This window comes from Phoxinus phoxinus (assembly GCF_949152265.1).
Source record: "Phoxinus phoxinus genome assembly, chromosome: 11".
Lineage (NCBI taxonomy): Eukaryota > Metazoa > Chordata > Actinopteri > Cypriniformes > Leuciscidae > Phoxinus > Phoxinus phoxinus.
Window position 1 is genome coordinate 29812994 of NC_136886.1, and position 26950 is coordinate 29839943.

General features: G+C 36.3%; 3 protein-coding genes across 5 annotated transcripts in view; 2 read left to right on the forward strand and 1 right to left on the reverse strand.

Moving 5' to 3' along the window:
- Positions 1–4615: 4615 nt before the first annotated feature.
- On the reverse strand, positions 4616–15017 carry ube2g2 (ubiquitin-conjugating enzyme E2G 2). Its single transcript, XM_079627770.1, has 6 exons — positions 14694–15017; positions 14290–14325; positions 14127–14172; positions 10357–10475; positions 5896–6036; positions 4616–5560 (listed from the first exon to the last, which is right to left on the reverse strand). The coding sequence occupies exons 1-6, from the start codon at positions 14734–14736 to the stop codon at positions 5448–5450; spliced, it is 498 nt and encodes a 165-aa protein (XP_079483896.1). The 5' UTR covers positions 14737–15017; the 3' UTR covers positions 4616–5447.
- A 216-nt stretch (positions 15018–15233) lies between these two features.
- On the forward strand, positions 15234–21360 carry cep20 (centrosomal protein 20). The gene is made up of 5 exons (XM_079627771.1): positions 15234–15322; positions 15566–15763; positions 17510–17594; positions 20367–20505; positions 20636–21360. Exons 1-4 carry the CDS (start codon positions 15295–15297, stop codon positions 20494–20496), a joined length of 441 nt encoding a protein of 146 aa, XP_079483897.1. The 5' UTR covers positions 15234–15294; the 3' UTR covers positions 20497–20505; positions 20636–21360.
- A 3857-nt stretch (positions 21361–25217) lies between these two features.
- Positions 25218–26950, forward strand: part of myh11a (myosin, heavy chain 11a, smooth muscle) — a 32113-nt gene continuing 30380 nt past the window's right edge. For all 3 annotated transcript variants that reach the window (XM_079628066.1, XM_079628064.1, XM_079628065.1), the window contains exon 1: positions 25218–25354. The gene's annotated coding sequence lies outside the window, so the exon portion shown is untranslated. The remainder of the gene's footprint in view (positions 25355–26950) is intronic.

The window sequence follows — 26950 nt, forward strand, 5'->3', positions numbered from 1 at the left end:
ACATGACAAAAACAAGAGCATATGGCTAGTGAACAATCACAACCCATAAACATGAACACACACACAGACAGAAGAGCGTGCGGCCCAAGCGAACTTGAAACACATGCTCAAACGACCAGAGAGCAAGGAGAATGAGCGAATGCTCGACCCGTACGCTCACAACAGAAGACTGAGTTCCAAAATGATGGTGCGTTCAAGTCATGTTTTGAACAAACGTGAACTCCACCACAACACTGTAATAACAAGTTGGGAAACTCTGGATTTTCTTTGAGTCCCGAATTTCCAAGTTGGGGGCACCAGTAATTAAAAATGGCAGTATGTAAAAAAAACATAGGCCTACAAAAAAAAAATCCATTTACAAAGTTTTACTAACGTGCATGTAAAAAATATGATAATATTGTACAATTATAATAGCATGTATAACGGTCCAGTTTACAGAACCCACATAAATTGCAACAACCTAAAAAAGCAAAAACACACCTGATGCACATTCATCATTTTACTGATCTTTATTCATCATTTTACAGAAGTAGAGTAAGGTTTTATTTTACTATACTTAGTTTCCCACTCATAATTTTGATATTGTGATGGCATCCATGTGCATTCAACACATAAATATGTTATTTCTGACACGACTTGAACATACCTCATAATATTTGGATTAGTTTTATCATCCACTGTGAAGCAAGTCCAGACTGCTTAAAAATATCCCACACCTCTCCTCAACAAGCTGCATGATTCGAGGAATCACTCCTGTCCGTGGCTGTTACACCCCAGTGTAGTTTTCCCAGACATTTTTGTTTTGGATGATTTTTTTCTCTCTCACTCTCGGTCTCTCCCTCTTCTGGTACTTTTTGGGATGTACAACCCATTAATGGCTAAATGGTTTGGGTTTGACTAATTAGTGAGTCAGGTATTAGGTTACAGTAACTTCTAGAGTTCTTTAGCACACACATTTTACCCTACACACGACTACATTCATCTTTTAGCAACAGTAGCATATGATAAGATGTGCAGTAAACGCTAATAGCCTTTCCTTCTCAGGGGTTTATTAATCCTTACTGGTAAATATGAGCGAATATGGCAATGCTTGCCTTAGCAATCTATAACAAAGCACAACAGACCACTGAGAACAAAACATCCATGATCACTCACTAGAATATCAGGTTTGCTAATAGTTTGTGAGCTAATCAAAACAACATGAGGCTAAAGACCAGCATGCAGTTCACCTGACCCCAATTCACCTTTGTCGCTTAAAATCTTTTTCACATCAAAGCCAGCAGAAAAGAAGCAACATTAGAGATGTTAAAAGAGGAGGATCACAGCAATTGAAATTCTTTGGAAGTAGAACAACGGCCTCTGACAAACAGTTCATGTGTAATAGTGGATATTAAAGAGCTGTGCTACTAGTTCATGAACTCTTGACAGAATCCTGCTTTCCTAACCTGCATATTTATAGGAGATAATGAAATTTTAATCCCATTAGAGGAAAGCGGTCTATAACCGACTTCCAAGACAGCCCTTTGTCATAAAATGGTGCTTTGGGTTTACTTCAACTTGTGTTGCTTCATAGTTTTGATGACTTTATCATTTAAAAAAGTGGAAAAAAGAGCTTTGACCACTACAGGTTCACCCCCACCCCAAATATTTGTTTTATAGATTTAAAAGTTATATTTTTAACTTGACATTATTAATGGCCAAATTGTCCCACCCAATAATTGATATTTGACAATATTTGACAAAAGTTTTTAACTATACATTTTTACATTTTTGATGGCTTGTCACACCCAATATTGGATATTGGACAAGAAGTTTTAAAAGTAAAATTTTGAACTTTATGTTTTGACATTTTTAAAATATTGAGATGGCCAACAAAAAAAATGAAAAAGGCATTTTACCATTCTCAGAAACCATGCACAAAAACTTCAGAGCGGCGCTTCAATTTTAATGGTGAAAGGGTCCAAAATATGATGGAAGTATAGTCAAATGACAAACTACTTGACTTGTTTTTTGTCAAATTTCCCCATTTTGAATTTAGGCTCTTATTTATGTGATTTATGTAATTCATAACTGAATGTGAAGAGACAAAAAGTATTTTTACGTTTTGCAATTTCAACATAGGCATATGAAAAACGGGCTGTTTACATGACACCGTTTTCAACAAAAAATTAAAACCTTTGTATGCATTTTGAACGTTCATGTACACAACAGTATTTTGGGGGCCTGAAAATGCAAGCTTCTGAAAACAGGTTTTAAAGCGCAAGTTTTTGAAAACAATACCTTTTCCATCTCTGTGTAAACTACAAAAACATGAATTTGTGAAAACTGTGTACTTTAAATAAAAAGACAATTACCATTGGGGTATTTTTAAACCCAAAAACATCCCACCCAATGTTTGAGACATAGTTTCAGCCCTGGAATGAAGTATTAATAAAGATAGGTGAGTTATTTTGAAGTGTATATACAGTAAAACTTCACAAAACATCTTGTGAACCATATACGGAATCAAATGACCAAAGCACTGTTGGGTAATGACCCAAGCTTGACGTCAGTCTCAGGGATGGGTGAACAACAAACTGGACTTTAGTGAACCGGTTTCAGATCAAATTGTTCAGGAGTGGTGTAACACATGATGGAAAGAGAAGGGAGTGATAGAGAGAGGTGTGTGTCATGTTAGTTCTTCTTTGAAAGATGTTGTGGTCTTCCGTTTGACCCTGGGGCTGAGCTGTGCTTTGAATCAGCATGTGTGTGAAGTATCAGACATGTTTCGACACGGGAACTCATCACCTAACTGCAGGGTTTCTGCTCCTGTTGATGAGATTCCAGAAGAGATGGACGCAGTCTTGCTCTTATGAATTTGATAGATGTTGAACGAGTTTCATTACAAGTCTATAGGATTGTGGACAGCAGAGGGGGTGAAAAGGAATAAATAATATATATAACTGTGCACAGATACAGTAGCAAAATAAATGCTTATTAATTATAAAAAAAATAATAATAAATGCAAATAGAAATGCAAGGAACATTTCTTATTATCAATGTCGTATAGTTTTTTTTTTTTTTGACATCTTATGAAAACCCCAAATTCAAAATTAGAATATTGTGAAAGGGTTTTCATAGCTGTAAGCCATAATCATCAAAATTATAACAAATAAAGGGTTGAAATATCTCACTTTGCATGTAATGAGTCTATATAATATGTTTTAACCTTTTAAGTTGAATTACTGAAATAAATGAACTTTTGCCGATATTCACCTGTTTCACCTGTACATTTACAATGTTACAAAAGGTTTCTATTTTAAATAAATGCTGTTCTCTTGAAATTTATAAATCAAAACTATTAATATTCAAATAGAAAACAAGTTAGTTTAATTTGTAATAACATTTCACAATATTGTTTTTCATTTATTTTTGATCTTTTGAACTTCTTTCCAAAAACATTAAAACCCTTCATTTCAAACATTTGACATTATTCAGTATATATATATATATATATATATATATATATATATATATATATATAATATTTTTTTTTCCATTATGTTTGGTATTATTGTTCATGAAGAGAGAAAGACTGTGTGAATCCACCAGCGGGAGGTGATCAGAGGCATCGCTGTTTTGTCAGCAGTCATCATATTTGACATTCAATTACAGTAATGTGTGGGAGGCAATAGGTGTACAGAAGAACAGCTTCTGGCCTGCCAGTGAAAGGCAACCTGCGGTCTAGTATGCAGATGGTGAAGCAGATACACACGGAAGCAACTGTCCAATAATGAGACACATCAGCTGATATGCCATTAAAAATAACACAAGTTAATCCAGCCTCTGATGTGGTCAGATTCTGCTAATCCTGATTGAGCCCTGCCAAACCAAACAGGTTTGATATCCACCTCTAGCTCAATGGAAAGTTGTTACATCACCACAAGCACAGTGTGGGGTCAGTACGTTTTTTTTTTTTTTTTTCGTAAAGAAGTGATTACTTCTATTCAGTAAGAATCCATTAAATTGTTTCAAAGTGACTGAAGACATTTATAATATATTTCAACAACTTTTTAAAAGTTTCTATTAATTAAAGAATCCTGAAAATATGTGTATAAAATATCAAAACTATGGAGAACATTTGTTTTTAACATGAATAATATTAAGAAATGTTCCTTAAGCTGCAAATCAGCATATTAGAATAACTTCTAAAGGATCACGTGACGGTAATGACGCTAATTCAGATTTTCCATCACAGTAATAAACATTAAACACAAAAACATTAAAACTTTTGAATGGTAGTGTAAAAAGGAGTCGTTTGTATACAGCTGCCTATAATTTAGAGAGAAGACAACAGGAAAAAGTGCATGTAGGAAATTTTGTAGGGAGTTTTCTTAAACTGAACTTAAGCTGTAACTAAATTACTAAAGCATTTTCACTAAATTGGAAGTAAATTGGAAGCTTACCCCACTCTATCCTACTGTTACATGACATGAATTAAGCTGAAAATGTTTCCCTACATATTTGACAAATTTCCCTTGTGCAGTTTTTTCCCCATCAGCGCTGGAGAAACATCAGAAGTGTGCAGAAACCATTTTGGATTTTATACACATAATAAAATAACAGTAGACGTTCATAAATCACAAACACTTAATGATTTTATTTGGCTATACAATCCTTGAGAACAGATGAAAGGCAAAATACCAAATAAAGAAATGAAACATTTCTTAATTGAAGTGATGATGGTGTAAATCAATTATTTTGGTCTGTCTTTCTGCTGAAGGCTGGACAAGTCCAGCTTGCTGATGCAGAATCTAAAAACATCAATAAATGCAAAAAGTGACATTTGACAAAACACTGACTTATCGGTGCATTACCAAATTTCAACATTAAATGTAATCAAATGTTTGTGATTAAAACATTTATTAAATCTCCATCAATAGACATGATCTTTTCCCACATTCCTAAAAGATCAGTAATACAATCTGTTCATAAACAAATAAGTGGATGTGATAGTCACTGCGTCGTATGATTTCCTCACAATGCGTTTTATTAGGAGGCATAAAAGCATGCATCAGCATACTATCATCAAACCAAAGCTGCATTCCACGTGTTATCTCATGGATCTATAGACATGTAACAGGCGTGACAGACAAACCGGCAGCCCAAAATGGCTGTGAAAAACGTTTCGGAGACTGATGCTTGACTCTCAATTAAACACTGTCCGGTGAACGCATGACATTTTGCCTTATTCAACAAAAGCCATTTGTCCACGCATCCACCCAATCACAGGAGAGGGGAAGACTGGGACGAGAGTATGAAAGCCTGGATGGGAATAAAGTGCTCACACTGGTGGAGGTAGGGGGGTAGCACACTACAAGACTCACTCTTCCGCTGGGAGTTTGCATCCTCACAAACGTCAATCCTCACTGTCCTGGAGTGTGAGAGTGTGTCTGTACACAGGAGAGTCAGAGACCCAGAGATTTGCGCACAATCTGCTTAGCTAGTCGATTGAACTGCTCTCTGTCCTCACGCCACATCTTAGAGGCGTCCACGTTTGCTCCGCTCTCATCATTGGGCTCTGTAGGAGCAAATAGACCATTTACAATTCATTAAGGATAGGTACTGATGAGATGTAAATTATAAAAGGTATTACAACATTAAAAATCCATTATTTACATTGATGCAGGATTCTAACTGTGCGTCATCGAGTGGAAAAAAAAAAAGTATATATACAGTATATATATGCACAGTACATATAATACAACATAACCTTTCAAACTTGCAGCGTTTATATCTTATCTCACCATCATTGAGATATATCCTTGATCTCTCAGGAACCACTTTAAGCCAAGAAGGATCAAGACAACTCAATTGTGAAAAAGTTTCTTCATCATTAAGTGAATGGTGACTGACCGGCAAGCATGCTGACCACAGACAGCAGGATCTTCTCCACGCTCTGCACGGGACTCCACCTCTCAGCACTGCTCTCATAGCCCATGGGGTCATCACCGGGTGCATGCAGGATTGAGATACACACACGTCCATCTGGATAGACTACAAAAAACACACCACAACCAAGTTATGAAGTTCTGTTATGAGTTTTCTGTTGCCCTTTGTCCTCTAGACATCTTTACTCTCTTCATTGCCGGTTGACTGAATACATTTGAATAAACTTTCGTCTTGATTATATCTGCATTTTTGTCTGTGACTCTTTTACGCTGCAGCTGAAACAAACTGACTCTAAGTGCTGGATCAGTTCACTGCATTTCATCCCACAGAATGAACAATTCTCCCAATTCATTATAAAAAGGCCATAAAGAGTTGAAATGGCATTTTCGAACAGATGTCAGGGCCCTCAAAGGATCAAAAGAACATCGATTTCTGCTAAAATTGTCTAGCACACAAATAAAGATGAGATTTTGAACCCTGGATCAGGCCTGAATGAAGCCACCCCCGCACTGCACGGTATCAGCCACTCAACAGCACAGCTGATGTTATCTCCTCTTTCTCTCCACAGATGAGGACAGTGATCAGAATCTGAGCCGTCCAGCTCTGATAACCGCCTCCAGAGCCCCGGCACCATCAGAGGACAGCAGGCTGGTCCGCTGCTATCTGTGGCCTGCAGGAAGACCTTTATCTGGGCCCACTTCCCTGTCCACACATCCACCAGCAGGAAACGCCCTCATTTTTTCAATCGATTAATCAACTCTATCGATTATTTTCTGAATAATTAATGAATCTTTTGGTTAATTTACCAATAAATAATAACCAATAATTTTGCGATATATAATAACATTATACTAATCTATGTATGAACTTTTACCTAATGATATTAATCATCACAAAAGATACGGTTTATGCAGTGGAGGCCTAATTAGGAAAGGTGTTTACGATGGCTGCGTTCACAGACACTTTTGGGGATTTACATCAAAGTGCCAATTCTGAAATGTTTAGTTCATTCAGGAGATTAAAGTATGTTTGCTGCTTGAATATGTTAATTCGGCTGATTGATCAAACAGCTGAAGTCACAACCACATTCTAACAAACTAACTAACGCTGTAATAGTGACAGTATCAAACATGGCGGTGTCCATAAGACCGTGAACTTTTAAATAAATGAGTCCAATCGAGGTGAGAGTTCATCCATTAGACATTTTAAATAACCAACAACAGCGTTTAATTCTTTGTAAGCGGCTGCAGAGAGTTTGTTTGAGCCGCGCGTCTCCCAGCCTCGCACCCACGGCCGGCAGCTTGTCAAAAAACAGAGTTCTGTATGAACGCAGCCGTATTAAACGCAAAATATGGGACTGACAACCATATTCTAGTGCTGTGTAAAAATTCACTATTACAGTCAAAATACTTGCGCTGCAGTCTCTTCATTTTGAAGTAGAAGAGCCCCAGGATGTTTTCTTTTCAGATGCTCCTGCATTGAAGTTGTGCTCCTGTGGAAGGCCATTTTAGTTCCACAGAGCGTGCAGAGCACCATTTTATTCAATCTCTGTTTAAAAAAATGTCCATACTTTAGATCGGGCTTGATATTTTTGTAATAACAGCTGATTTCCAGTATGCCCGGGATCCACCATAATTGGGGAACATAACCAGCAAGACGAATCGACGCAAATCAACTCATTTACACGCATCGTTCCAGCCCTAGCCCTAACCATAAAAAAACTTTAGGACAGTCTACACTCTTCTACGTCTGTGGACTGTAACTGCATTACGTGTTTCTCAGACCTGCTCCTGGAGGCTCCCCAACACTGTAAATCCTAAAATGGATCGTTTTGAAATTTTGAACAAATTAATCACTTAAATCACCCTCAAGTTGTTGCAAACCTGTATGAGTTTCTTCCTTCTATTGAACAAAAAAGAAGACATTTTAAAGAATGTTGGCAACCAGACAGTTGACAGCACCCATTGACTTCCATTCAAGGAACAAAAATACTATGGAAGTCAATGGATGCCGTCAACCGTCTGCTTACCAACATTCTTTGAAATAATTTCTTTGTTGTTCAATAGAAGAAAGAGACTCAAAGGTTTGGAACACCATAAGGGTGAGTAAATGATTTTTTTTTTTTTTTTTGGTGAACTAGCCTGTCCCTTTAAAAAAAAAAGCAGTTGTGATGCTTAATGTCTTTGTAGAAACCCTGACTCTTTAATGAATAGAAAATAAAATAAAATAAAACGCATTTATTTGAAATAGAAATCTTTTGTAACATTGTAAGAATGTCTTTACTGTCACTTTTGATCAATTTAATGTATCCGTGCTGAATGAAATGATTATTATTTTCTTAAAATAAAATCGTACTGACCTCAAGCTTTTGAATGGTAGTATATATAATGTATAATACATTTTTTAAATAATTTCCATAATTTAAGTTTAAAGATTCAAGACTTTATTTTGATGAAAAACTGAAAATAAACGTTTGAGTTCAATGTGCATTCAAAATTCTGTAATTTCCTTTTCTGTGTCACGTTATTTGATTTTTATAATAACTTATAGCGGTTTGAAATTATTTGAATTCAATGTGAAAATATAGTGGACCTGTGTGTTTTTAAAGGGGTCATGACATGGTTTTTTTTATTTTATTACTATGTTCCCTTAGGTGCAATAATAGTATTACTATAGTTTTTTTTACAAAAAACTTTTAAAATGTAGTGATTTATGACCTTTTCCCACCCTGTTTCTCATCCTCTGATTCAAACAGTCTGTTTTTGGGGTGTTTCCCCTTTAAGAGTTCAGTGTTAACGCCCACTGTTATGATTGGCTAACGTCAGTGACTATGCATCAATTATTAACGCCCCCAGCCAGAACATTTGCGGATTCGGCGCAACTGTTTAATAGCGGGAGATGCATGCGAAGCGATGGCTCTTGCAATGATAAAACCTTATTATGTTTGAGCCGGAATCAGAGGAAAATGAACCATCACCACAACAACGAAGACTGGATCCGCCCGTGTCCACATGGAAAGTGAAACTATTTTGAATTAATAAAAAAAAAATTACCCGAGACACTTGAAAACGGATTATTGTTGCATAATTATCCTATAGCTTAATTTGCTAACAGTTTAACATTATTTAACTAATTTCAATGAAATGATAGGGTGTACCACGGACAAAAATGCATGCACAGACAGGCCATCTTAGAAGATGCAGCATTGATAAAGGCAACATTTTTAATTTTCTATCACATGTAGGCCTACTAGAAAGGCGACATATTTGCAAGATTCTCTTATACAAATGTGTTTATATTAGCCATGATAAAAAGTAAGTTTGCGTCGTCGTTGTTGAGCCCAGAATATTCGGCACGGACTTATCTTTGAGCAACAGTTTTCTGGCAAAGCCAGCATCATATTGGGATTTTTTCCTCAAAACAGTCATCCTTAAATGTAACAGTTATAGAACACTGCCGTGACTGGGACGTCCGCAAAAAATAAAGTGCATCCATTTTTCCCTGACGACTGGATCTTTCAGCGTATTTAAAAAGTAGTTTAAAGTTTTAAATAGCTGCTACATTACTTACAGTTTGCGTCGTCGATGTTCAGCCCAGAATAGTCGGCACGGACTTATCTTTGAGCAACAGTTTTCTGGCAAAGCTCAAAACAGTCATCCTTCAAATGTATAGAACACACGCTTAAACTAACACTGCCGTGACTGAGACGTCCGCAAAAAATAAAGTGCATCCATTTTTCCCTGACGACTGGATCTTTCGCAGCGTATTCAAAGATGTTGTTTGTCCACAGCCAGGAACAGCACATCTGCGGCATCGTAACTTCCCTGTACACAGACCCACTCGCTGTCCGTCGACTGAACACTTGTGAGGCGCGCGGCGCGCGGGCGCGACGATGATACGAAATGAGCGTAGTTGTCTTGCGCTGAAAGCGTAGTTGTCTTGTGCGGGAGGCGGTCATATGCAAACGCTGGTACGTCACTTCGTACCGTGACGTCACTTCTTACCATGGATCCAGAACGAGCTGTATTTAGAGCTTGATTAAATAAATGATTCGTTTATAATGGGGAGGACGTCTTAAGCTATGAAACTTGCAGGACGTTTTAATGGTACAAAGACCTCTTATATACCAAAAGATCAAGGCAAAGATCAAGATTTAATACATGTTAGATGTGAAACACGCTCCAGATTTAAATCAAGGTTAATGAAAATATTATGTTGTGAAAATTGTATATTAGCCAATTACTTTAAATGATTAATTATATAACAATCCTTAAAATCATTTCTAATGTGAGTATTTTGTTATAAATAACTGTAACATAAAACAACTGAATTGAAGAAATCTGACATCCATGAATATTTGAGTCACCAAACCCCACATACACTGTCTGAATGCTGAACGTGTAGTCCCGAATAAAGACCACTCACTGTTTGGGTGGAACATGTCACAGGTGAACCTCATCTTGGGGGGGCTGAGGGGGTAGTCTGAGGGGAAACTAAGGATGGCAGGGAACACACCGCCCTCAAAACATGTGTCCTCTGGTCCCCTAAAATAAGAAAACAAGAAAAGATTTTAGAAAGTGCTGCAATATATCCAGACAAGCAGGACCGCCATTCATTCATTTTTATAATTTAATGCTTTGTCTTAAAGCTCAGTGTTGCAACAGAGCTAATAAAGAAACAATGAACTGAAGCATTCCAGTAGTGACCCCTCGACCCCCCTGAGCAGCGGCTATAATGTCTGGATAAGCTATTACTGTATTGCCCGCAAATCCCAAGCATTCAGTAGTTTTATTAGAAATTTTAAAGCATATTTACACAGGCATCTTTTCAGAATGATTCACTCCAAAATTCATTCTTCAGAATATCATAAAATCATTAACATCAGGAATTAGATGAACCTACATGGTGCGCAGAAGTCGTCTCTTTTAGAAAAAAAAGTAAACGCAAATGAAAAATCCAGTCTAACGACATCTTTTGGTTGAGGACTAACAATATTCCAAATGTTTATTTGCGAGAATCACTTAAAGGGCACCTATTATGGAATTTTGAAATGTACCTTTCATGTAGTGTGTAACATAGATCTGAACAAAAACATCCTGCAAAGTTTGAAATATGAAAGTGCACCGTATATAAAGTTATTGTCTTTCAAAAGTAAGAGTCGACACTGAGTCATTTTTATGAATCGTTAGAAGACCGAAGCTTTTTCTCTGACTAGATGACGTCAACTTGTCAAGTTATTTGAATACGATACGCCCACTTATTGCGCTCCAAGGCCGGCAGGGAAACATCAGGGCGACGAGACGCTGCGTTCTGAAGTGCGGCTCAAAAGCAAACTTTTTTCATCTGCCCAAGGAGGAGCATTTGAAGACTAAGTGGCTACAATTCATATATACAACTATACCACAGAAGTATAGTCCGAGTCTTGTGCTTTGTTCGCGTCATTTTGAAGACGATTGCTTTTTAAATGCAATCAAACTTGGATTCGCGAGCCGCTGATATTGAAGGAAGGTTCAGTTCCAAGTGTATTTGCATCAGCTTCCTCCTCCGTATCACAACCTGTAAGTGTTATTAATAATTTTTGCTTTTATGTTTTATGTAGCATGCTTAATAATTATTTTGTTTGTTGTGTAAGCACCGTTTAGCTTCTAGGTCTTCAATGACAATTGTATTGAGATATGTGAAGTGTTTGTCGTTGTTTTCGGAGTTGTCTAAAGAATAGAGTAATACCTCGTAGTAACGTAACTGCATTTTTTTTTTGTAAAAACGTTATGTTTATGCATCGGGCTAATGCAAACAAAGACTGATTGTGCTTTTACAATATGAACTCTGGGCTATGCTCGCTAACATAACATTCAATTCTTTATCTTATTTTTCGTTTTTTACTACAAACTACAAAGCAGTGGACTATAATCATTATTATAATACAATTTAATTGATAAAAGCATCATTGTACTCAGTGTTAAAAATAAGTATTATCTCTGTAAACACTGCTGGGTCATCTGACCAATCAACGCAGATTAGCGTCGCACAGAGGAGGGGTTTGGAAAACGAGTCGTTGAACGATTCATTTGGGAGTCGGTGAGCAAATCAGGTAAAAATAAATGCATATTATACGAAAACAAAAGTGTTTTTTGTCATTGCATGCATGTAAAACTGTTGTTGGGGACTCCCACAACAACATTAGGAACATTTTAAATGTCATAATAGGTGCCCTTTAAAAATATGAGGCAAGTGAAAACATTTACAATCTTCCACATAAAATACATATACCGGTACTAAACGTAAAAAAATAAACCTATTAAAAAAAACTGCACAATCATAAAATTACACAACTTCATAAATCTGAATGATCTACTGACAGCATTGGCAGAACTTCATGGAATCATTCTCAAAGGCCCATTTAACATGCAAATCTCTTTCTGTTTACTTATCCAGCTGTCTATCAAATCCTGTTTCTGTGGGCAGATATTGATCGGTAATCATGATGAGGAGCGCATCAAACGAACACAGTTCCGTATCGGTGGAACAGCTGTCAGGGAGTTGCTAGGGACACTGTTCCTTATTATGCTTGGCAATTAGTTTCACTTAAAAACTTATCAGTCAAAACCACTGATCTAACCACCAGTTTGGTTTACCAGAGGACACATTGTTTGGTCTTATCCAAAATCAAAATCAGTTATCATCACTTAATGCCCCCCCCCCCCCCCCCCCCAAACAAATGTCCGTATCCAATTAAAAAAGGATGTTCTATTCAATTTTAGACTGACAATAGGTATGGCATAAAATATAGGTTTTGTTTCTTTGCAGGTAAGTAGTCATTTTCCCATTAACATATTTTTATGTGAATTTTGGGATATTGTGTTAAAAAAAACGCTGGATGGAAACACCAAGATGCACATAAATTCTAAAGATATAAAAACGTATTGAGGCGGATACATTTTTTTATCTGATAAGAAGAAGAAGTGCGCCTAAAATCACATTTACCAAATTAATCCCTTGATGCCCAACAAGAAAACTCAATACCTTTGCCTCAACAGAGGATGTGATTGGATAACTGGACTAACCAGTGGACCAATCAAATTGCACAGCATCTAAAATGTTGGTTTGACCATACTGAGAAATGCCTGAGCCTGCTATCAAAAAATGTTGGGTATAATGACCTCCCATAACAGTCTAACACGATTTTGAGTTCCCAAACACCAGGTATCCACCTCCGAACTCAAGACGCCATTTATTGCATTCCGTCTGCGCACGGTGAGCCATAGTGGTTTCCACGATTGCAGCAACTTTCATTTTTCTTACAGATATCTTGCGCCAGTTTCGCAGGAAGTGACAATACACACAATAAGTGATTGCTTTATACATTCAAAAGTTTGGTTGGAAACATAGCTATTGTGACTTGTAGCGATAAAATTATTTCAGTGTCATTTTACATTTTTGAGGTGAATGCAACCTGAAGCGGATTAAAAACACAAAGAGAAAACTCCAGAAGCTCTGAAACCACTCGTTCTGGTTGAGAGTTTATTTCTATAAATCTAATATTTGTTCCATGTATTATGATTCTGCGAGTAACTTGTCTCATGTTTAATCTACAAACAGACATAAACGACACCTCAATTTTTCAGCTGCTGAGGACAGGTGTGCTATTACTTTTCTTAATAATAGGACATTTTTGTCAGTTCACTATAAGCATGCACTGCAGTTATGTCATCTGCTGCGTTAAATGCTTGAGCTCAGGATGGATTCTGATTGGTTGTCAATGTTTTTAGCATTCATCAGCTGGGAAAAAAAAAATATTGTGAAAGAGATTCCATCGGTATATCGATTCTCTGTGGCGATAACGTTATAGTTGTGGTCTATTGTTTTGGGAGCATTCATAATAATTAAGAAAAATGTAAACATTTATTTTTATCGTATATTTTTATTTTCTTTAACATTTATTGGATGTGTTCCGTCAGTACACTGCAAATTAAATTGATTAATAATTAAGAATAATAAAAGATTTACTGTACTGAACGAGCAAAATCAAGGTATGGCTTATTGGCCCTCTCTGCTGGGTCACACTAGACATGGCAGAGAAAATCTGTTTGAATTGAAACAGTCACTAACATTTCAAGAAACACATTTTCTCACCCACACTGAGCAAATGAACCAAATAAAAAATAAACCCTTTTACTAAACAAAATAATACTTACATAATCAAAGCCTCCCATTCAAAGAAATTCTCCTCATTTACAGGTCCTGTTGGGGTGAAATGAGTCTCAATCAATATTCTTATTATATAGATAAATCATTAGATAAGTTACTCAGTAAAACCAGGGTCAATGGAGCAGTTTACTAAACTGCCCTATTTCATACCTGCCACAATCCCCTCTGGAGGGTTGAGAGTTAGTTCTGGAAAGAAAGAAATAAGTTGAGATCAATTAGCTGTATGCATGTATATGCTGAACAGTGAATACATATAATAATAAAAATCATCATCATAACAGTTTACTTCAGTGACAGCACTAGACTAAATAAATTAGTTTCGGAATACAGTTTCAGTTTGTTCAGTGCGACTTCTGTTGATTTATGTTGCCTTACACACATCCTATAAATAATTCATACTGTCATCATATGTCAGCGAAGTTCTGGAAGTATCTGTGTCTGCTTGAGGGGACAACCGCTGTCAAACTGTTGCTACCAAAACAGTGTCAAATCCACAATTCACAAGCACTAGCATTGTGCTGCCTTTTAAATGTAATTGCCAATAAATGACTTACGTTTGTATTCGGCCATGAGTCTTTTTAAAGCTGTTCCAGCCATTTTACAGCCTGGTCTAGAAAGAAGTTGTTTTGGCACGAAGGGTGACGAAAACTGACACGATGAAAAGGCTTGTCCTTCCGGGACAAAAGCGAGCAAAGAATTTCGCGAAAGATTTGCCACTCCACCTTCACTTCCGCATGACGTCAAGTGGCTCTCCACGTCATATTTCCACTGACATAACAGGTCACATTTGACTTTTATTAGGGGAAAAAGACACCCTAAAACTCTCTTAATTACTTACTTGCAATATATGTTGATTAACCACATAGAGTTATTAATTTATTAATCTCCTTCGGCTTCGATGATGTGATGATTGGATTTATGGTGTTTCTGTTAAACAATGATTATGCTTTTTTTGTTATTTAAAGAGGCATAATAAAGGTTAAAAATCGACTTTATTTTAAGAAATGTATTATTTGATTGTATTTCGCTTTTGAAAACCGATTTGAAGATTCCCTAATGTCCCTCGCCAGAGTGGAATGGCTAGTCCAACTGTGTACGTAGTTAAGCGCAAACTGACCTCTAGCGGAAGCGTCTGGGAAGTGCAGATGGGTTTCAATGGCAACCATCACAGAGTTGAAAAGCGGTGAGCTAATACTCAAAAATGGCAATAATGCCTCATTATAATAGTGGTTATGATTATTTTGACATTTTTTTATGTCGAATCTACCGTCACGTTCCATATTAATGTTGTTATATGTTTTAAACCAAATCTCTCCACAGTTGTTGTGTAGATTAGCCCACCTGAGTGCAGTCTCTCTCTAAGTTTCTCACATTAATAATCTACTGCTGTCTCTCTCTGTTCTTCTCACATGAATCGTCTCTATAGCCTTAAAAGAGACGCTGGAGGCCCGTGGGGTGCTCGGGCAGCTGAAGGCGAGGATCCGGGCGGAGGTGTTCAGCGCGCTGGATGACCAGAACACGCCGCGCCCGCCGCTGTCGCACGAGAACCTGCTGATCAATGAACTGATCCGAGAATACCTGGAGTTCAACAAGTATAGATACACTGCATCAGTGCTGACCGCAGGTGAGCAGATGAGCCCTGCAGGAAGACCATATGCACGGTCACTCATACATATCAAAGGGTTAACTCTTAGTTCACCCAAAAATAAAAAAGTAAAGATTTACTCACCCTTAAGCCATCCTAGGTGTATATGACTTTCTTCTTTCAGCCAAACACAATAGGAGTTATATTAAAAATATCCTGGCTCTTCCAAGCTTTATAATGGGAGTGAGTACATGAGTTTTTGAAGCCCCAAAAAAGTGCATACATCCATCATAAAAGTAATCCATACGGCTCCAGGGGGTTAATTAAGGCACTCTGAAGCAAATCAAAGCGATGTGTTTTTGTAAGAAAAGTATCCATATTTATACCTTTATCAACTGTAATCACTGGCTTCCCGTAATGGCCATATGAGTCTAGTTCCGGCAAAAGAGTGACCTCTGACCTGACACATGACGATGATAAAGCAAAACAAAACACCTGTCATGAATTCGAAGTCTAAAACAATAATTTTTACTGAGAAATGTCAAAGGAGCTCGAGAACCACGAGAGGCGTCTAGTCTACCACTCTCACCTAAGCTTATGCTACTCCTACATCCTACGTCATGCGTCAGGTCAGAGGTCACTCTTCCGCCGTAACTCGACTCGCGTGCAGCCATTGCCGGAAACTAGTGATTATAGTTTATAAGGTGATAAATACGGATGGTTTTCTTACAAAATCGCATCGCTTAATTCAATTCAATTCAATTCAAATTGATTTGTATAGCGCTTTTCACAATACATATTGTTTCAAAGCAGCTTTACAGAAAATGCATTTCTAAAATGTACAAACAAAAATACAGTTAGTTAATCATAAATTTAGGGCATAACATATCGCCGGCGTCGAGTCGTCTCATCACAGGCGTTGGGGCATCTGAAGTCTCCATGAGAGGCTGGATACATAACTGGAGCTGACGAACTCTATTTGAGTTATCTCGGGACAGGCGTCCCGAGATAACAACAAAAAAGGCAGATGGGAAATAATTAGCGTAGCTGCTGTTCATAATATGAATGCATTTGATCTGATTTAACTGTAGTATAAAAGGTATGAGATGCATCATGTGAATGCTTGGCTAAAGAGATGCGTCTTTAATCTAGTTTTAAACTGGGAGAGCGAGTCTGAACCTCGGACAATATCAGGAAGGCTATTCCAGAGTTTAGGAGCCAGATGTGAAAACGCCCTCCCTCCTTTAGTGGACTTAGTTATCCTAGGTACGACCAGAAGCCTCGAATTTAGCGATCTTAAAGAGCGCGATGGATTATAGGGCGATAGAAGATCCCTTAAATACACAGGAGCTAAACCATTTAGGGCTTTATAAGTCAGTAACAATACTTTGTAATTGATACGGAACTTAATAGGTAACCAGTGTAGAGATGATAAAATTGGTGTTATATGATCATATTTTCTTTACCTAGTAAGAACTTACTAGTTCCTAGCTTAACCCCATGGAGCCGTATGGATTACTTTTATGATGGATAGATGTGCTTTTTGGGGATTCAAAATCTCATGTACTATCCATTCCCATTATAAAGCTGGGAAGAGCCAGGGTATTTTTTTATATTTCTCGGATTGTGTTTGGCAAGAAGAAAGTCATATACACCTAGGATGGCTTGAGGGTGAGTAAATTATGGGCTAATTTTCTTTTTTTTGTGTGTGAACTAACCCTTTAATATAAAATGTATTATAAAAACAAACCTTTGAAGGTTGATTTGTTTAAAATGATGTATCAGAATCAGGTCAGCCTGAAGTTCCCTTGGACCGTCAGTTCATGGCCAATGAGCTCAATGTCGCAGAAGATTCAAGTGCCAAAGCAGTGTAAGTATGATTGTGACAAATAAGTAAAACTTTATTCATAGAGCATTTTTAAATGAGCATTTACAAAGTGAATAACAGTGTACAGTACAGGCCTCAACAATAAGGAGGCCCAGGGTCAGTTTGATGGACTGTTACGTTACCTATTGTAGTGCTTACTGTATGATCTTTTATTTCAATAATTTGATGATCATGTACATGGTTTTATTAAAAATAATATAACAATAAACTTTATTTTCTATTGAGCCTTTAAAAGTTGTATCCTAGTGCGCTTTACAAGAATAAGAAAAAATAAAGGAGAAATATAATCATATAAAAGAAGTGCATTCATAAAAAAGAAATGCATTCAGATACAAAATACAAAATAAAAACATGCTATCAAAACAATTCAAGAAGTAAGTAAACCCTATAGAATAAAATAATTACAATAAACAATTACAATAAAATAATAAAATAAAAGCAAAAGAAAATTTGTTTTAAAGGAAGATATTAAAACACTAAGAGATTCTGCTTGCCTAATCTCAGAGGGCAGAGTTCCATAGTTTTGGAGCAAATGAAGAGAAAGCCATATCACCCATAGGTCTTAAACAATTTGACGGAACAGTTAAAAGACCAGAGTGGAGATCACACGTTTGGGTGTAAAGGGTTAAGATCTCTGAATCAAATGTTAAATTAGCATCAAATATCACCCCCAAATGTTTTAGAGCCATCCACATTTAAGGTCAAATGCCCAGCGTAGCTGGCAGGGTGAGCCGATGAGCATAACCTCAGTCTTGTTACTGTTAAGACAACAAAAATGGAGACATCCATTTTTTAAAATCTCAGAAATACATAGAGAAAGAAAGGCCACAGCCGCATTGTCATCAGGTTTTGAATGTATGTAAATCTGGGTGTAATCTGCATAAAAAATGAAAGTTAAGTGGAAAGTGGAAAAATATAAATGCTAAAGAGTAAAGGGCCCAAAATTGATCCCTGAGGAACGCCAGATACCAACCTCAGACCTGCAACCACCCAAAGTAACAAACTGGGCTGCTTTTCTCAAAAGCATCATGAGCTACTGTAAGTTGATCATAGAGACCATTGGTGGCAATGATTCTACGATCTACTTAGGCCTACAATGCTTTTTGGGAAAATCATACCTGTTTATGGTCTAAGGTAGGGCTTGAACTAGTTGAGTGCAGTATCAGAAACACCAGTGACAAATTTCAACTTTTTTTTCTGTGATTGGTATTTTATGAATTCTTTTGAATTCTGATGATCCAAATAACATAAAAAATGTGTATATATATATACAAAACAAAAACAGAATATTATAAAAAATATTTTATATCAAGTTTTATTTATTTATGGGGCCAGTTAAAATGTTGGCAGGTCAAACATGGACATGTTGGGAGATACAAAAAAAATAAAACTGACTGAGTAAATATAAGAAGTACTGGAAAGTTAATAGAAATTAAAACATGAGAAATTTAAACGCAGAACAAAGTAAGGAGAAAAGAAAATTATATTAAAGTTAACAAGTAAACCACAGTAAATTGGTTCGTTCACAGTAACGTTCTTTGAGTGTGATACTTTATAATAGTGATTATGAGATCCTCTGCCTGGGACCATGTAGTGATTCAAATCTGACTTGACACTTTCAGCCATGTTTTAAATACGACCAGCGAGGAATGTTGGCGCAACACCATGAAGACATTTAAAAATTTAATAAGAGGGTTGTTGTAATCAGTTCTGCGAGACACAAGCAGAGTGTGATGTGATTTAAGTGCTGGATGTGATTCCTGTCTAGTACGAGGAAGCATTCTTGTTGCTGCCTTCGGAACTCATTATAAGTGTTTGATAGAGATTTTTGGTAAGTCAGCCAAAACACTTCTCCAGTAGTCAAGTCTAGATGTAACTAACACATGAATGAGTTTCTGGCTCAGACCAACATCTATGGTGCTACTCGAATACTCACTCTTACCACCAGAAACACTTTATCTAAACTTTCATTCATTGCATATTTAAGGAATAGACCTCACCATCCCCAAAATAAGTTGTCATTTACTCACCTTTTGACTTAGATATTTTTTCTTCTATGAAACCTGAAAGGAGACATTTTGGAAGAATGTCCAAGCTTCTCTTTTCCGTACAATTAAAAGTGAAAGGCTTCACCCAAATATTAAACGCTTGTCATCAATTACTCACCCTCACTTCTTCCCAAACCCGTAAGACTGTCGTTCATCTTCAGAACACAAATGAAGATCTTGTTAATGAAATCTGAGAGATCTCTACAGTCCACATAACTACCGCTTTGACGCGTCAAAAAGTTCATAAAGAGAACGTAAAACGAATCCATATGAATTGAGCTGTTTAGTCCAAATTTTCTGAAGAGACTCGATCGCTTTTATATGATCAACTGATTGAATTATTATTCACTTTGACACTTCAAAAAGTTCATCAAGAGATCGTAAAACTATCCAAAATGAATTGAGCTGTTAAGTCCAAATTTTCTGAAGAGACTCGCTTTATATGATCAACTGATTGAATTTGTCAGAAATCCCTCATATTTAATTTAAAATATCTTTATTTGTGTTTCAAAGATGAACGAAAGTCTTAAGTGTTTTGAACGACATGAGGGTGAGTGATTGATTTTTTTTTTATTTTTTTTTTCGTTTTTGGGTGAGCTATCCCTTGAATGGTCACCAGGGGCTTTAAGCTCTAAAAACTGGATTTTCATTTTTGGGTGAAACATTCCTTAATCCTTTTTGCATTGCTATTTTTTGCTGTTTTTAGGCCATTGATGTATGGATTGCTCCATCATTTCCTCAGCAGCAAAGAAGAGCACAAAGGAAAACTCTTCCTAAAAGGCTCGGCAACAGTGCATTCACAAGAAGCACATGGCCATCTCAATGCAGAGTCATAACCCTGATGGGTAAGAGAGGGCTTGAGTTTGACTGTGCTTGTATATATTGTTTTGTGCAAATTTGTGTAAATGTAATTTTTAGTTTCATAAGTCTGAAAAGCTTTCATCCCATTCAGCTGCTTTTTTATTGTGTTTCCAGTTCTGCAGTCATCAAGGACCAACATACAAGAGGATATGATCACAGATAGATAGTGAAGGCACAGTTTCCATTAAAGAGGCCACAATATTCTGTCACTCTGGTTTTAGATATTGAATATATCTACATTTAATTTTTAATGTAGTTTTTTTTATATATTCATAGTATTAGTAGTTATTCAGTTTAGGTTCTTAAGAAAAATACAGTCCGTTACAATATAGTAATATTCCTCTTGTATTAAATGTAAATAGTTTTGAGATCTGTTTTTGAATTTGATGTGTTTGTATCCTTTTCTTTAAAATTCTGCACATGCAATATTAAATTTACATTTGCAGTAAAACAACAGCCTTATTTTTTGTACACATATTTGTTACTAATTTTAACTACATTAGCAATGACAATTTCTGCAGTCTGGGTTGAAAATGTTAAGCTAATCTTCAGATAAGTGCTTTGAGTGTTCATCTTGAATGGCAGTACATTAAAGAACTGTCAAAACAAGCCTAGATTGTCAGATAGCTTCATGAGTCTTTCTGGTAAAGCCCCAGGTCCTTGAACTTTGAACATTCTTTCTTTTGATTGGTTTTCATCCTTCACTCTCTTTTCTTCTTGCCAAAGCCAACATATCTAGAAATGACATTTGAACTACAGCTTCTTGTTTAAGCTACTCTCTTTTCGAACCTTTTACTGTCTAATGAATTGTCTGTATCATCAGAAAGTACTTGTACTTGAAAATAAAAAAACAATAAGTATCATTTGTGGTCATTCTTTAATTTCTTAAGTGCTTCTACTGAGAAACTCCTTAAGAATCTCAGTTGTGTTGTACTATGTTTTGGTTTTCTTTCACCTCAAAACAGCACAGCTCACAAACATTGTAAACATCATCTGTTGCCAAGTTCTTCAAGTTTCCACTTATTCCTTAAAAGGTAAGTCACTTCATTCTCTCTCAATACTTCACTTGATAGATTTTTACACTGATTATTATCACAGATAAGATGTAATAAAGCGTTTTTTGGGGGGGTTTTTTTGGAAGCTTGATTAATATTTCCCAGTGCATTGTCCGGGTACATTTTCTTTCAGTAAAAGGTTATCATTAACAGATAGTTCATGTGAAATATTTTGAATAAATACGAGCAGCCAAATATTTGCTTGCTCTCCCGCTGTTAACTGCATTCCAACAGGGACAAATATATCCAAACATGTATGACTCTAAAATGGTGTTTACATCTACATACTCACGATTTCTTAGGGAACTGAACATGCATAGAGAGGTTGTAGATAACAGATATTTGTTCTTCTTTATTTAAAAGAAGTTGGGTTTACTGGTAATTGGGTTTAACTTTTTAATTCACTATTCACTATACACACACCTTGTAAGATTTTGTCTAGGGTGTTGATATTCTATTTTACTAGTGTGGGCAAATCTTAATGCTCCAGTTACTGGGAACAGCTTCGCTCCAAGTGAGTTTTTGGATGAGTCTCAGGAGACGAACAGCATGTGCCTCACTTAGCTTTAATCTAGCACATATTTCCCGTTCCCTCCTCTCCTTTAGACACACTGTCAGGACTAATTCCTGATATAGTGTTCTTCCACTAAATAGGACTTCAGCATAGGCTTTGAAGCCAAAGCAGGTATAAGTCTGCAAATTGTAATTTCTTTCCTACATTTTATTGGTTTTCACATTGGAATTGTTTAGCAAAACTACATTTGGTTGACATTTTTTACTATACCCTCATGAGTCATGACTTTCTTTTTAAAAGGGAAGTTTAGCTAAATATTGTTGCTGCACTCCCAACAGTTCAATGAAAAAATAGACCTTACAAGTTCTCCATAAGACTTGTGCACTGTATTTCATGTCTTTTAAAGACATAAAGATCTTTGTGAGCATTGTTATTCACTGATAATCTTCCCTTCTGCCATAGTTTTTAAATCTCTTTTGGGTTCGAGAATATTCAAATGCAGCACACTGAAGACCAATCATTGTTTCTTCATAATCACCAAATCTCAAAAATTAGCATATTTGAAAGCTTTGATGAAAATATTTTCAGGATGGCTTCATAAAGCTTGGAATATAGTGCACAATTAGTCGCACAGACTATTTTGTCATTTTTTTGCAGCGTGAAAGCCTCTGGTCACCAGTTACTTTCACACTATGGAAAAGATCAGCTTGGACATATCTCAAAATATACATTTTGTTGTCTATGGATGGATGAAATGACCTGAGGTTAAATGAAGCTATATATACAGTATATATATATATTTCTTTTTTTTATATATAAATAAAAAGTTCATAATGCACACTGTAAAGAAATCGTTACTTGTTTATATAAAATATATTTATATGTGATGTCACACAAGGACTTCTGGGAATATCTTTTTACTTTTTTCATTGTGAATAATATAAGTCAGTTTTTACTTGCATAAAAAAAACAGAAATGTTATTGTAATTGTCAGTAATTACATATAATATGATGTTAAACCATTTACAGTTTTTCACTGTATATATAAAATAACTTTCCAATTAACAGATTTTTACAGTAGTTTTAGTGAATATGTCATATCGTGTTTTATGAACACACACGCTCAAACAAGATATTTGGGTTGCAATTTATTTTACAGTACTCTAGTGTACTTACAAAGTACTGGTTAATAGGTAACTATTGGTTATAGGTTTAGGGGTAGGTTCAGGGTTAGCACTATTACCCAGTTGTAATAAGTGCATAATATGTAAACGGGGAACAGCACTGTGAAATAAAATTGCAACCGGTATTTTATATAGCCTATACTGTGTTCGTTATTTAGTGTCTCTGACTATACAAACGAACTGCTTCTCCACAGTACAAAGTAACAAACTATTAAACTCAAATCTATGTTCCTGTTTCTATAGTGATACAGCATGAGCAGGTGCAATACCTCAAATTCCTTAATTGGTATTAGTCTCTGCCGGAATGAGAGTCTGCAGCTACCCCTGAAGTTTATTGTTGGTGAGTAAACAGTCAAAAGATATCCCAATGAAAGCCTATTTGTCTTAACAATGACACCGCTGTTGCACCATATTTAGTCACTCGATCCAAGTCTTTCGGTGTTCCCTTCTAAACACAGAATACAGTCGAGATTCCAGGCAGACCCCATTGTCCTTATATGGCACAACAGAGACCTAGTAGAGTTGTGCATCTCCCACTTTCACTCTCACTATAACCCCCCCATTCGCCATCTGTCTCCAAGACACTCTCTCTACCTCCCTTCCTTCCCTTCGCACATCCAGGAAAGCTTGATGCTGACCAGTGACAGAGGCGCTTCTTTCTCTGCAAGCTTTGTTTTCTCCTCCATCTCTCTTTTGGACCGCAGCAAGGCCTCGAAGCATACCAGCCATGGTCCTGTTCCCTGAAACATCACAGACTTGATTTACTGGACGCAATAGGAGGTTGTCCTTATATAGGAAGTTCCATTAGATAGCAAGGAGCCCGTTGTGGGAATGGAGGGGACGGAATGTGATGTGCGTAGCGATAAGGGTCCCAAAAAGGATCTCAGGGGATTCGCCTCGTCCAGATGTGGCGTATAGCATGTAGTCTAGGCTGGGGAATCTCTGCTTTCTTGTTTTACTCCTTCTGTTTCTTTCTCATATTCTTTATTTAGGTATTCCTTGACAGCTCCTGCCGGTCCCTATTCACTTTTTATTGAATGGAAGAAGAGAGCAGTTTGAACATACTGCAAAACATCTTCTGTGTATACAAGAAAGTCATATGTATCAAAAAATTGGATGAACTGTCTTTTTAAATCTGTAATTTTTCAATACTACTGATTCTGCCACAAATGTTTGTGTATGCAATTAAATGAGCATTAAAATCCATCATATAATATTAATTACTACATTTTTAAAACTATAAACAAAGAATGGGATAATTCTAATCAATTTCAACATTGTGTGAAAACCATTTAAATATTTTTTTTCAAAAATGTCAACTGTCCTTCCATTGTTGCCTCGTTTCAACCACAAGCAACTTTTATTTCCCTTTATAGCTACTTTAAAACTGTTCAATGAAATATTTAAGCATGTTTAAGATGAAAAATGAGACCCAATTTGTGAAGAAAACTGGAAAACAAAATCAAGGTAAATTTTACTTGTGAGCAGATTTTTGTTGTGTGTCATTTCCAGTCAAGCGTTCATTTTGTATGCAAAAAAGGTCAAATCAAATGCAAGCCATGAAATCAGCCTTAGCGAGTCAAATGTATGCAATTTTATTCCAAAAATAACATTTATTACCATAATAGAATGATATTAAGATATTTGAGATGTGTGTGTAAGTTATTTACAGCAAATGAATTCAAGGCGTTTCTGCTTAGGGGCATCAGACCGTGCACTAATGAATTCCTGTTAACTTTCATTTATCTCTTTTCATCGTTACTGCCTTCTGAAAACGTAGCACTTAGGCTACTCTAATGGGACTTTTGTAACATTTAAGTGTTTCACATTGTGTTAAAAACAGGAAATTTAAATGGATGCGACCGAAAAGACTATCGTTCACCTGAAATGTCAAAACGCACACTGACCAATAACAGCGCGTATCGATTGTGAGGCCCCGCCCACTCCATCCGCATCTCCGTTTAAATGATGTTCTCATGCTTTTCTGTCTAATTTGGACTGTTCGTCTTTGGAGTACCTCACTGTCGCAGGACTCTCCAAACCCTAACTTTCCAAATCGCGGCATTTCTTCATCAGCCTTGTGAGTATGCAGCGATATTACTCATACTTTATTACACATTTCATTGTACTATTTTAGTTGTGCATGCATTGCTTACAGAGGCTTTCAGATAGGCTATGTAAATCATCTGACTGAATGCCAGTAGGTTAAGTTGATACAGTGTGCAAAAAAATTGCTTGGGTTCTGAGCTGTGTGAGAAAAACAATAATCTTTCACTAAATCTCGAAACAGTCAACATTTAATTACTTTGAAAGATGTGTTTTGTTTATTCAGTTATTTTATGCCACCATTAAACTGATATTTTACTCAAAATTTAAATTTTGTCAACATTTACTCACCCTCATATTATTCCAAACTTGACTGTATGACTAATTTGTTTTCATTGAAACATAAAAATACATGAATGTCAGGATGTTAGTTCCTGACAGCCTCAGTCACCATTCACTTTCATCGCATCTGTTTTCCATACAATGAAAGTGAATGGTGACTGTCATTCTGCCAATCATCTGTGCTCTACCTAAGAAATAACTTCTAGTTGGTCTGGAACAGAATGAAGATGAGTAAATGATGACAGAATCGTATTTTAATGCACAAAGCAAAGTGTTTCAACAACTCGTGCATCTCTGACTTTCTATTCAAAACATCATAAAGTAGCCTATCTTGTGAGCTTTTAAGTGAGAAAATGCACAAGTTTGACTTCAGCTGAGTCTGTCATAGGAAATGGTTGAAGAAAGTGCGTAGAATGAGAGAAGCAGTGAGCTTGACAAACCAAAGAGTTTCCTGTTCTCCAAATATGGTTGTCAAATGCAGCTTTCTGAACGTTGTGGTGAACAGCAGACAGAGTCAACTGACTGTCCTCTCGTTTCCCATTGACGCGATGACATAGACAGCAGCTAACCAGACAATAGTGTGATGAAGTCTACGAAGAAGAATCGTGATCTTGTAACAAAGTGCAGGGGAAGTAGTCATTGACTGTGTCATCATTTATCCATTAATGTCTTGATCAGTAACATAAACACTCTTAAGAGGCATTCTGAAAGAGTAATGTGTTTAATTTTGGAAATTTAAAGAGATAATCACCTAAACATTATATAGTAAAAAGATATTTACTCATCCGCCATGTCTTTCCAAATAAATGCTGGGTTGTTTTTCAACCCACGTTTGGGTCAAAAATGGACAAACTCAACCGTTGGTTTAAATTAACCTAGTTTTAAACTGTTTAATTGTTTTACCATTATGGACCCAAACATTGGTTGAAACAACCCAGCATTTTTATTTTATTTTATTTTTTTAGAGTGGATAGTTTTCTTTATTTTATGGAATTTTTAAAGAATACTTTGTTCACTTTTCTCAATAACATTAAAGTAACTGAGCTGTAAAGGGATACAAAAGCATTTGTATTATGAATGTGACCCATACAACTCATGCAGTGAAATTCACTTTTTGTGTTCCACAGAAAAAAAATCATAAAATTAAGGGTTTAGAACTACATGCAGGTCAATAAATAATAACAGAGTTTTTATTCTTGGGGAAAACGTTCCTTTATGTGTGCCTTTTATAAATCTATATATAAATCTATTGCATAATAGACACATTTCTGACCGCTTTTTTGGAATA

What these genes read in the sequence shown, in the direction of transcription:
- ube2g2 (XM_079627770.1), bottom strand. Translation starts at nt 14,736, where the DNA reads ATGGCTGGAACAGCTTTAAAAAGACTCATGGCCGAATACAAAC. An exon ending in TGACATGTTCCACCCAAACA is followed by an intron (nt 6,037 to 10,356) that starts GTGAGTGGTCTT and finishes TGTTTTTTGTAG; the next exon opens with TCTATCCAGATGGACGTGTG. An exon ending in TGTGGTCAGCATGCTTGCCG is followed by an intron (nt 5,561 to 5,895) that starts GTCAGTCACCAT and finishes TTGCTCCTACAG; the next exon opens with AGCCCAATGATGAGAGCGGA.
- cep20 (XM_079627771.1), top strand. Translation starts at nt 15,295, where the DNA reads ATGGCAACCATCACAGAGTTGAAAAGCG. An exon ending in CATCACAGAGTTGAAAAGCG is followed by an intron (nt 15,323 to 15,565) that starts GTGAGCTAATAC and finishes TCGTCTCTATAG; the next exon opens with CCTTAAAAGAGACGCTGGAG. An exon ending in GATTCAAGTGCCAAAGCAGT is followed by an intron (nt 17,595 to 20,366) that starts GTAAGTATGATT and finishes TGCTGTTTTTAG; the next exon opens with GCCATTGATGTATGGATTGC.